The 11,942-nt window shown below is 40.5% G+C and overlaps 1 protein-coding gene across 1 annotated transcript; it reads left to right on the forward strand.

Moving 5' to 3' along the window:
* Positions 1–878: 878 nt before the first annotated feature.
* On the forward strand, positions 879–11,485 carry LOC102189369 (lipase member N; the record flags this gene model as incomplete). Its single annotated transcript, XM_018045248.1, is given in 6 exon segments — positions 879–920; positions 923–1,014; positions 5,631–5,777; positions 6,683–6,754; positions 7,290–7,361; positions 11,133–11,485. Coding segments are annotated over 6 exon segments (659 nt in total), but the record flags the coding sequence as incomplete, so codon positions are not given.
* Positions 11,486–11,942: the final 457 nt, after the last annotated feature.

Consider the following 11,942-nt stretch of genomic DNA (forward strand, 5'->3'; position numbering starts at 1 on the left):
CACACACACACATGAGGGGGCCCAGGAAAGCACAACAGGGAACCAAAACAAAGAGATCTCCACATAGACTTTCCTGTGTGGGGCTGAGCCCCACCACTTTCACCCTCATATTGCTAGATACAAATGCAGTGTTATTGCTTTATAATGGAGACATTTGGTCCTTACTGGGACCATGGTGGACCTTTTGGAAGCAGAGAAGATTCTGGAGGTTTCATAAGCATCCAATGAAGAACTGGAGCAATGCAATCTCATCCCACTGTGAAAAGAAAAACTGTGAAATAACTCCGGTGTGTGTGTGTGTGTGTTGTGTGTGTGTGTGCACGTGTGTGTGTGCTCAGTCATGTCCAACTCTTTGTAACCCCACAGACTGTAGCCTGCCAGGCCCTCTGTCCATGAGATTTTCCCAGGAAGTATACTGGAGTGGGTTGCCATTTCCTCCTCCAGAATAGCTAGATGGTGATGCATAGAGCTGATTGATTCACCTCCTACAAACTGACCATTTATTTCCAGAGGTTCCGTGACTCACTCTGTCATCTCAGAGTTGGGGTAGAATGACAATACTACCAGCACCTAGCCCCGCTTGGTGAGGGTTGAGGGCATCCTCAGTTTACTTGCAGGAGTTGCTTCAGCAATTTATTCCTAACTTTCCCCAACCAAGTTAAATTGTCCAGAATAAGAAAGAAATGGAGATTTGAGAGTAGACAGGGCTGAAAATAGATTAACTTTGCCAAATAACTCAGAAGAGTTGCCCAATTCATCCCCATGATTGCTGCAGTAGAAGAATAAAATGAAAAAGGAGAGCTTCACTTTTGTTTAGTAGAAACATTACATCACTACCCCTAATTTTTATGAGATTATCTTATCTCCCATTCTCTTAGGGTTTGTAGCCTTTGCCACCATGCCTGAACTGGCACAAAGAATCAAATGAATTTTGCCTTGGGTCCTGTGGTCTCCTTCAAATATCCCACAGGCATTTTTACCAGATTTTTCCAACTTCCAAGTTCTGCAATCAAGGTAAGTTCTTCCTTTGCCACAGTGTATATGAGGATCTCCTTTTGGATGATAGACCCTTATTATTTGAAAATCTACTATGGAACAAAAGTAGGACATTTTGAAATCTGTAGATACCAGACTCTGGGTCAGGTGCTGTGTGTGTGTGTGTGTGTGTGTGTGTGTGTGTGTGTGTCACAGTGTCTACAGCTCTCATATATAACTCACTATACTCAGTTATTAACAGACCTGAGTATAAGTCAGAATTTCTAGCTGAGCTGACTACTATGGCAGTTTCCTTGTTCTGTTCTTGTTCCACTGGGCATGTCAATGAATTTACACTGCTCAAATGGTAGACATTTTTTCAATTTGATCACTGATGTCCTTGACTTTGATATTAGATAAGCTGGAATAATATACCCCTTTCCATATGGGAGCTTGCTTCAATTTACTAAAGCTAAAATGCCAAAGCCTAAATGTTTTACAGCTGAATAATTCATTCAACTATTTATTGGTTATTTTCCAGTGGTTGGAAAGCTGGTTTGGTGGTCAATTGTGAATTTAAGATTTTATCCATTAAAAGTTTTTCTCTGTTTGCTTTTTGTTTCTCTAAAAAGCTCATTGACTAGTATTTTATCAGATTGCCCCTTAAATGTGAATTGAAGGATAAAATGAGTTGTGGCCAAAATGAGATCAAAGAAACAAGTCAGGATATCAATAATTCACTTTTAAGATGAGATCTTGGTTTGTGGTGAAGAGGTAGGAATGGGGAAAAAAGGATTTGTGAGTTAACACAAGGAAGAACTTTCATGAGCCCTAATGATTGATTTGATAGTAGGTTTTTGGTATTGTTTGAATAAACTTAGTTCTAGGAGGTCTTCTGGGTCTTCAGCTTCAGCTGATCAGCTTCTCTACGACTTCAGGTGGTAGAGGCATAGATTTGAGTTACTGTGACGTTGGATGGTTTGCCTTGGAAATGAACCGAGATCATTCTGCCACTTTTGTGGTTGCACCCGAGTACTGCATTTTGGACTCTTGTTGATTATGAGGACTACTCCATTTCTTCTGTGGATTCTTGCCCACAATAGTAGATGTCATGGTCATTTGAATTAAATTCACCCATTCCCATTCATTTTAGTTCACTGATTCTTAAGATGTCGATGTTTGTTCTTACCATCTCCTGCTTGACCACGTCCAGTTTTCCTTAATTCATTGATCTAACACTCCAGGTTCCTATGCAATAGTGTTTTCGGTGTCATATCTTTTTGTTCTTTTATACAGTTCATGAGGTTCTCACTGCAGGTATACTGGAGTGATTTGCCATTCCCTCCTCCAATGGATCATATTTTGTGGGGAAAGACTAGAGATCGCTTCAGGAAATTGGAGATATCAAGGGAACATTTCACCCAAAGATGGGTGCAATAAAGGACAGAAGCGGGCAGAGACCTAGCAGACATTGAAGAGACTAAGAAGAGATAGAAGGAAAACATGGAGGAACTGTACAACCAAGATCTTAGTGAACTGGGTTAGTACAATGATGTGGTCATTCACCCAGAGCCTGACATTCTGGAGTGCCAAGTTAAGTGGACCTTAGGAACCACTGATGTTAATAAAGCTAATGGATGCAATGGAATTCTGATAGAACTATTCAAATCCTTAAAGGATAATGCCATCAAGGTGTTGCATTCTAATATGTCAGCAAAGCTTGGATGACCCAGCAGTGGCCACAGGACTGGAAATGGTCAGTCCTCCTTTCAATCCCCAAGAAGAGTAGCACTAAAGAATGTGCTAACCATTGGACAGTTTGTGCCTATTTCCCATGCTAGTAAGCTCATGCTTAAAATATTGCATGCTAGGCTTCAGCATTATGTGAACCAAGAACTTCCAAATGTCCAAGCTGGGTTAGAAAAGAAAAGGAACCAGAAATCAAATGGCCAGCATTTGCAGGATCATAGAGAAAGCAAGGAATTCCAGAAAAAAACGTCTACCTCTGTTTCATCAACTATGCTAAAGCCTTTGACTGTGTGATCATGACAAACTGTGGAAAGCTCTTAAAGAGACGGGAATACCAGACCTGTCTGTGGGTTGAGAAGCAAAGATTGGAACCCTGTATAGAACAGCTGATTGATTCAAGACTGAGAAAGCAGTATGACAAGGCTGTCTGTTGCCACTCTGTTTAACCTATACACTAGCACATCATAAGAGATGCCGGGCTGGATAAGCTACAAGCTAGAATCAAGATATATAGGAAAAACATCAACAACCTCAGTTACGCAAATACTGCCACTCTAATAGCAGAAAGTGAAGAGGAACTAAAGAGCCTCTTGATGAGAGTGAAGGAGGAGAGTGAAAGAGATGGCTTGAAACTAGTATTAAAAAACCTAAGATCATGGCATCCAGTCCCATCACTTCATGGCAAATAGAAGGGGGAGAAGGTGGAAGCCAGTGACAGCTTTCCTTCTCTTGGGCTCTTAAAATCACTACAGATGGTGGACTGCAGCTATGAAATCAGAAGGTGATTGCTTCTTGGCAGGAAAGTTGTGACAAACCTAGACACGTGTTGAAAAACAGAGATATCACTTTTCCAACAAAGATCCGTATAGTCAAGGCTATGGTCTTCCCAATGGTTATGTACAGTTGTGAGAGCTGAACTGTGAAAAAGTCAGAGTGCCAAAGAATTGATACCTTCAAACTGTGGTGCTGGAGAAGACTCCTGAAAGTTCCTTGGACACCAAGGAGATCAAACCAGTCAATCTTAAGGGAAATCAACCCTGAATATTTGTTGGAAGTACTCATGCTAAAGCTGAAGCTCCAGTATTCTGGTCATCTGATGTGAACAGTCAACTAATTGGAGAAGTCCCTGATACTGGGAAAGATTGAGAGCAGGAGAAGAGGGTGTCAGAGAATGAAATGGCTGAATGGACATGAACGAGGGCAATGGACCATGAATTTGAGCAAAACTTCAGGAGATGGTGAGGGATAGGGAGGCCTCATGTGCTGCAATCCATGGGGTCCCAAAGAGTCAGACATGACTGAGCAACTGAACAACAGCAACGTTAAACTTAGGGATTCCCAGGTGGCTCAGCGATAAAGAATCCACCTGCAATGCAGGAGATGCAAGAGATATGGGTTCAATCCCTGGGTCAGGAAGATCCCCTGGAGGAGGAAATGGCAGTTCACTCCAGTATTCTTGCTGGGAAAATTCCATGGACAGGGGAGCCTGGAGAACTACAGTCTATGGATTTGCAAAGAGTGGGACACAATTGAATGACTGAGTACAACGCTTCCCTCATAGCTCAGCTGGTAAAGAATCTGCCTGCAATGCAGGAGACCTGGGTTAGATTCCTGGTCAGGAAAATCCCCTGGAGAAGGAAATGGCAATCCACTCCAGTATTCTTGCCTGGAAAATCCCATGACAGAGGAGCCTGGCGGGCTACAGTCCATGGGGTTGCAACAGTCGGACACGACTTAGTGACTAAACCACAATGTAACTTCCCTTTGTGTGATTGGTAGTTCTATTTCAAAATGTGTTGGCATCAATTAATTTGGGATATTTTCTACATTGGGTCAGAGTTAAGCAGGTAAACTGCTGCTGCTAAATCGCTTCAGTCATGTCTGACTCTGTGTGACGCCATAGACGGCAGCCCACCAGGCTCCCCCATCCCTGAGATTCTCCAGGCAAGAACGCTGGAGTGGGTTGTCACTTCCCTCTCCAATGCATGAAAGTGAAAAGTGAAAATGAAGTCGCTCAGTCGTGCCCGACTCTTAGTGACCCAATGGACTGCAGCCTACCAGACTCCTCCGTCCATGGGATTTTCCAGGCAAGAGTACTGGAGTGGGGTGCCATTGCCTTCTTCAAGCAGGCAAACTAGTTAAAGTAAATCCAGAGATAGACACATCTATCACTAAGTATACCTGTTTTGCATATGTATTGCTTTGCCTACATAGGTCAGATCTGAGGTAGGTATTTTCCCGGATTTATCTCAGTTTCTAATTCCCTATTGTCAAACTTTCTGCCACTTTAAATCCCATTCTCTACTTCTACCCCTCCATAATATCTGTTACCCCCTAGAAGCTCCAGTCATTACATCAGAGATCCCCACTCAAGCTCACTTTTATAAACTCTAGAAGTTTTAATCATGCTGTTGCCCATGACATCATTTTCTTCTATCCAATGGCACGTTCCCTTCAGTACACCATCCTCTACTTTTCAGCATGAAAGTCAAGCACTCTGGTACACTACCAGAAAGGTGATGTGTACATAGGTAAAACCCTGCTTTTCTTTCCTATTCAAGGCAATGTTTGACCTTAAAGGAGAAACTGTTCTACTTCTCTTGCCAGTTAATGAGAAATATAGGCAATCACTGATTGGATCTATTTCAGGGGAGCTTTCACAATGGATAAATTAGCTAATTTGGGGCTGAAGATCATTGCTACCATCTCCTTGTAAATTATGTTTGATGATATTCCCTAGGTAAAGACAGATTTATAAATAGTTACTTTTCCAAAATAACTTGGTCTCCTTGAGCAAAATGGGAAAAAATATACAAATATAAATATGAATATAAGAAGGGGTGAAGGGAATGTCAAGAAATCTGCAAATGATTCTTGAAAGAATAATTATTTTTTATTTTTTACAGAAGTTGTTTGGTACCAAAGGCTTCTTTTTAGAAGAAAGTATAGGGAAGTCACCTTCTATCAAAATCTGCAACAATAAAATATTGTGGGTGATGTGTAGTGAATTTCTGTCCTTATGGGCGGGATTCAACAAGAAGAACATGAATATGGTATGTATAAAGATTCTAGGGCCATTTGATGCTTTTAGAAATTCCAGCTTTCCTTTGGTTCTTCTTTTTGTTTTTTATTTGATTCATTTATTTTTGGCTGTGCTGGGTCTTTGTTGCTGCGCAGGCTTTCTCTGGTTGCAGGGAGTGGGGGCCACTCTCTAGTTGAAGTGCATGGGCTTCTCATTGCAGTGGCCTCTCTGGTTCTGGAGAACGGGTTCCAAGCACGCTTGCTTTAGTAGTGTGGTTCCTGGGCTCTGGAGCACAGGCTCAATAGTTGTGGCCCATGGGCTTAGTTGCTCCACGACATGTGGAATCTTCCCAGATCAGGGATCCAACCTGTGTCTTCTGCATTGGCAGGTGGGTCTTTACCACTTAGCCACCAGGGAAGTTCCCTTTGTTCATTTTGATGTATCTATCATATTACATAAACTAATGCAGTACTCTGAACTCATTTTAAAGGCAGAGATTTTCTCTGCGTAGAAGATTAGATATTCAGTGTGAAGACTGAAGAAGAGAATAGGCAGCTTCATCCTTTCATCTCTGGTCAAATTTAATATAACAGTTGTGCAAGAATAGGTAGCAGTTTCCCATGTTTGCAATTAGCCACCACTTGCTATAGTCACCTTGATTTTATAATACAATGCATTAAAAAATAAAATAAAATCCTAGGAAAGAGACTTTAAACTTATTCTTTGTGCCCTCTCTTGTTGGGTCACTTTAGCCTCAAATGCACCACTTGAAACATATAAGACAGCATGGAATGGAATGGAATGGATTCTGCCTTGCCATTCTACTGCAATATTTGTTTATTCATTCTTAGCATAATTATTCTCTGCTTCTTAAAGGCACAGTTTTTCCTTGGGGTGATAATTGCTTTAATATGTTTTGTTTTGTTTTATCTTCAGAGCCGAATGGATGTGTATATGTCCCATGCTCCCACTGGATCATCAATACAGAACATCCTGCATATAAAACAGGTAGTGTCTTTGTCATGGAAAACCATTCCCCCTATTTTCTTTATATTTGAAATGACAGAGTTAGCGTGTCTGTTCTAAGAAGCTTAGCAGCTAGCTTCCATTTTACCTTTTCCTCCATCTTTATAGTTGCATTTCCCTGGATTTTAAGAGAAAGAACAAGGTATGTGCAGACCAAGTCGGTCACATAAATGAATCCCATTTTAAATATGAGCTTGCAAAGTAGGCTCTGAGCTGAAACTGAACATAAACTGGGAGAACCTCAGAAGAACTGAGCCTTCCCAGAGAGAGAAATACCTGACATTTGATTTCCCACAGTGAGTCTTGAGTTCTCACTAGCTTTTCCTTCAAACCAAGGAATTCATTGCCTCCCTTTCTCTTGATCTTGTTTTGCACACTGGTAAAATTTATCTATATCTTCTAGTGATGCAGAAGCCTCATTTTCTTCCCAGCATACAGTATACTTTTCTAAGATTTGCTATTAACAGTCGTAATGCTTATTCTGAATACTGCTTTTCTATAAAACATTTCACTCCAGCTTTACCATTCTGATGAATTCAGAGCTTATGACTGGGGGAGTGAAGCTGAAAACATGCGTCACTACAATCAGGTGAGTTACTCAGAGCAACCCTAGAAGGTTGGCTTTGAAAAATTATAATGATACATTATTTGACAGTAAAAAGAATCCTAGCTGGCACTTGGTCACATTCACGCTGGTAGACAGAGATTTTTCAAAGTGCATTTTAAATATTTATTTATTTCAAAAAATCTAAAAATAAAAGAAGTATATACTAAAGAAGTTAAATCATTTATAATCCCTCCACCCAGAGATAACTAGATGATCAATATTTTGTTACACTTCTTCCAATCTCAACATCACTACTTTTCCACAACTTTCAATTTGTTTTTTACTTATAGTCATAGCAAAACATAACTAATGTTGCAAGAGATTTTTAATATAATTTTAATAGCTGCATAATAATTTAAATTGTGTGATAAAAATTTATATAGTAAATGAATACATACTTCTTGATACCAACAAAAAAATAAAATTGCACATAGGAGTTAAGAGAATTATCCACCTGTGAAGAGCTGAGTCTTAAGGCATCTTTTTCCCTCTAACTTTACATACTAAAATTTATATATTCATTTAACCATCCTATGCTTTTAATCAACACTGTTGCCACCTTCCTGTTTTTTTCTAAGTCAGCAGCTGGGCTTCTCAGTATGAATTAAAAACGTTAGATTAAAATTTTCCTTTATTTTCCCAAACTGGCATACCTAAAGCTATCAGTGCAAACATAGGTCAATTAAATTGCTTCTGGACATCAAATGAGTCAATCAAACCAGTCAATTTCTTAGTTGTTGTTTAGTTGATAAGCCAGGTCCAACTATTTTGTAATGCCATGGACATTAGCCTGCCGGGCTCCTCTGCCCATGGAATTTCCCAGCAAGAATACCAGAGTGGGTTGCCATTTCCTTCTCCCAGGATCTTTTCCCCCCCAGGGATCGAACCAGTGTCTCCTGCATTGCAGGCGGATTCTTCACTGCTGAGCCACCAGGGACGCCTTCAATTTCTCAGTAACAGATTGAATTGTTAGGGAAATGAATCCACTAGCTTCTAAGACAATGAGAGTGGTGTCTAATTATTATTTTTATTTTTAATTAGCATGATTAAGATGTGACTTACATACAGTATAAGTCACTGATTTTGCATGTTCAACTTAGTGTTTCAACAAATATATCCATTCATGTAACCACATCACAAGCAAGATATTGAACATTTTTGTTACCTGCAAAAGATTTCGCTTGTTCCTCCGACAATATAAATTCACAGATGCATATATTTGCAAATGCTTAGAAAAAGGCCAAAAAATAAAGAGCACATGTTAAAGTGATAACTCGCAAGAAAAGGAAGAAGGGAAGGGTGAAGTGGATGCACACAAAGGAGTAAAAGGAGGCTATTATTTTGGATTTCACACACTTTTGTTCTCTGTCTTTGGATTTCACACACTTTTGTTCTCTTTCATTGTTTTTCATGAACATGTTAATTTTATATATTGTTTATATTTACAAGAAAATAAGACCAAAAAATCACATACACATAAAACCATTATTATCAAGTTCTCTTTTTCTCAGCTTTATTGAGGTAAAACTGACCCAAAAGATTTAAGATTGAAGTGTTTGATGTGATGACAAACACTGAGAGTGTAAATGTTCTCAGAATTTACAGTAAGCTAGCTGGTCCTGCCCTACTCCAGGCCAATTCTATTTTATTTGCTTGTAATTTTGTATCACTGGAAGTCAATTTTTATTCTGTTCTCAACAGTGTGTCCTCTTCATAAGTTCCCAACACAACCTCTGTGCCCATTCTATGTTTTCTTGAGAATAAAAAGGTTAACTTATATAAGCTTTATGAGGGTAGGAATTTCCTTCTGGTCTGTTCCCCAGTATTGTCCCAGTTGGCAGAGTAGCTAGCCCTTACTAGTCCCTTGATAATCATTTGTTGTATGAATGAAATTTCTTAACTTCCCTCTAATCTACCTTAAAATCTCTCTGTGTTTTTGATTCTGTCTTTCCTTTCACTCTCAGAATATGATGGTCCTCTTATCCAAGTTATCCTGTCTTGTGTCCTCGACCCCATCTCTTCTCATCTATTCTTACTGCCTTCTCTTACTATCTTAAATGAACTCCTGTTTCATACAAAAAAACAAACAGAAACCCTTCCCTCAAGCCTTCAGTTCTATCAATCCATGCTTCCATCATTCTGTTTTCAATCAACATTTTTTAATATCTAAAAATTTTAAGTATCTCTACTTCTCTACTCACTCCTGAACACTGAAAAAGGTAGTTTGAGTCCTCATCTTTTTATTATAGCTGTTCTATTTAAGGTACCTTCCCTGGTGGCTCAGACTATAAAGAGTCTGCCTACAATGTGGGACACCTGGGTTCAACCCCTGGGTGGGGAAGGTCCCCTGGAGAAGGAAATGGCAACTCATTCCAATATTCTTGTCTGGAAAATCCCGTGGACCTAGGAGCCTGGCAGGCCCCAGTCCATGGGATCATTTGTGGCTTTTAACTGCCAAACATAATTGCCTGTTCTCACCTGTAGTATTAGTTACCATAGACTCCTTGCAACTTACCACCCAGACTTGGATTTCCATAATGTAACATTCTGATTTTTTCCCTCCCTTTTTGATTGCTCTCTTTATCCTCTCACTAGCTACTCTCAAACCCTCACCACTCTCAATTATCAGAATTCTCCACAATTCTTCCCATATCTCTCCCCTTTGTGTTTGAATAATTTAGCCATCTCTACAGCTTCCACTTTGCTGGTGCTTCAGTGGCAGAGAATAGGACTGCCAGTTCCAGAGACGTGGATTTGATCGCTGTCAGGAAGATCCCCAGAGAAGGAAATGGCAACCCACTCCAGTAATCTCATCTGGGAAATTTCATGGACAGAGGAGCCTGATGGGCTATAGTCCATGTCGTCACAGAATCAGACATGACTTAGCCACTAAACAACAGCTTCAGTTACCCTGCTCTGAGGATAATCCAAACTGCCTGCCTAGATTTTTTTCAGGACCCATTCCCAACAAATTTCTTCTTCAAGTCATCCCACAAACTAGGCAGAGCTGTGGGAAATGACCCTGCCTTGTCTCTGAAACTTCTGAAGGATGCCCAACTGCCTTAACCTGACATTTAGACCTTGACTGTCTCCAGTCTTATATCCTACTGTATTCCCTTACATAGTTTTTTTCTGGGTGCACTGGGCAGCTTGCCATTCCTGACCACACCACACATGCTCTATCTGCCTGCTGGAAAGTGCTCACACCTTCATCCTTATCTTTAAAATACAACCATTCCTCAAGTGAAAATGACAGTGTTAGTTGCTCGGTTGTGTCCAACTCTTTGCAACCCCATGGATGGTAGCCCACTAGTCTCCCCTGTCCGTGGGATTCTCCAGGCAAGAATACTGCACTGGGTAGACAGGCTCTTCTCCAGGGTATCTTCCTGACCCATGGATCAAATCCAGGTCTTCTGCATTGCAGGCAGCCTTTTTACCATCTGAACCACCAGGGAAGCCCTTCAAATGACTGCTCTTTATATGAAACCTCAGTTGGAAATAATTTCTTCTTTGTCTTCACTTCCATCATATTTGGGGAATGTTTTATAGCATCTAACATATCCTCCTTTGTATACAAACATTTATTTAGCCATTTTGCCTTGTTCCTTCACACTCCTTGTATATAGGGACCATTGTATGCTGTCTTCCTATGGTCATCGTAAATACTCATCTAGCAGTCTCTCTACTTATTTGGAGTCAGTCGTTGCTCTGAGGAGCTTCCTCTCATGAATGTCCTTTCTCTCTCTTCCATAGAGTCGTCCTCCACTGTATGACCTGACTGCCATGAAAGTACCTACTGCCATCTGGGCTGGTGGAAAAGATATCCTCATCACACCCCGAGATGTGGCCAGGATACTCCCCCAAATCAGGAATCTGCGTTACTTCAAACTGTTGCCGGATTGGAACCACTTTGATTTCATCTGGGGCCTCGATGCTGCTCAACGAGTATACAGCAAAATCATAGATTTGATGAAGTCATATCCCTAACTGCAGTATACCTGCTTTTCAGATAGGAGTTGCTTCCAAGCCCATAAGAGGCTTTGGGGAGGAAATACTAGTCTGCTTAAGTAGCAGTGAGATGTACACTGGCATCCTTCACCTTGTTGCTTTTGCTGAGGTGTTCTCTTATCACGGCATCCCAGCTAGGAATTATTTCAACTCTGTTGCTCTTTCTCAAGCAAATGTCCACATCTGAACTCTCAGAATCTCTTCCTTTCAGTCAGATCCAAGTCCATGCTTTTCTCCAAGAAGCCCTAGTAAACTCTTTTCTGCTAACTGTACACTTCAGGGAAAAATTAAAAGAGGCCTTTGTCTTTCTTATTTCAAATATATATCGTGGCTTCATGCAAATAATACCCACTCCCCATCCCATCTTTTCAAAGGATTGAATGTAAGCATAGGAGTGCTGGCCTAGAAAAATCTTGTCGGGGGGTCATTTGGGAAAATATTTCAGATGGCTGTAATCTGTGGCTTTCTCAAAATCACAGGTAGAGCAATAGTCAAATGGTCGTCTAGTAGACAAGCCATGAAATAAGCCTGATCCACATCAAGCTTGAAAAGAAT

Source organism: Capra hircus, unplaced genomic scaffold (genome assembly GCF_001704415.2).
Source record: "Capra hircus breed San Clemente unplaced genomic scaffold, ASM170441v1, whole genome shotgun sequence".
In the NCBI taxonomy this organism is placed as follows: domain Eukaryota; kingdom Metazoa; phylum Chordata; class Mammalia; order Artiodactyla; family Bovidae; genus Capra; species Capra hircus.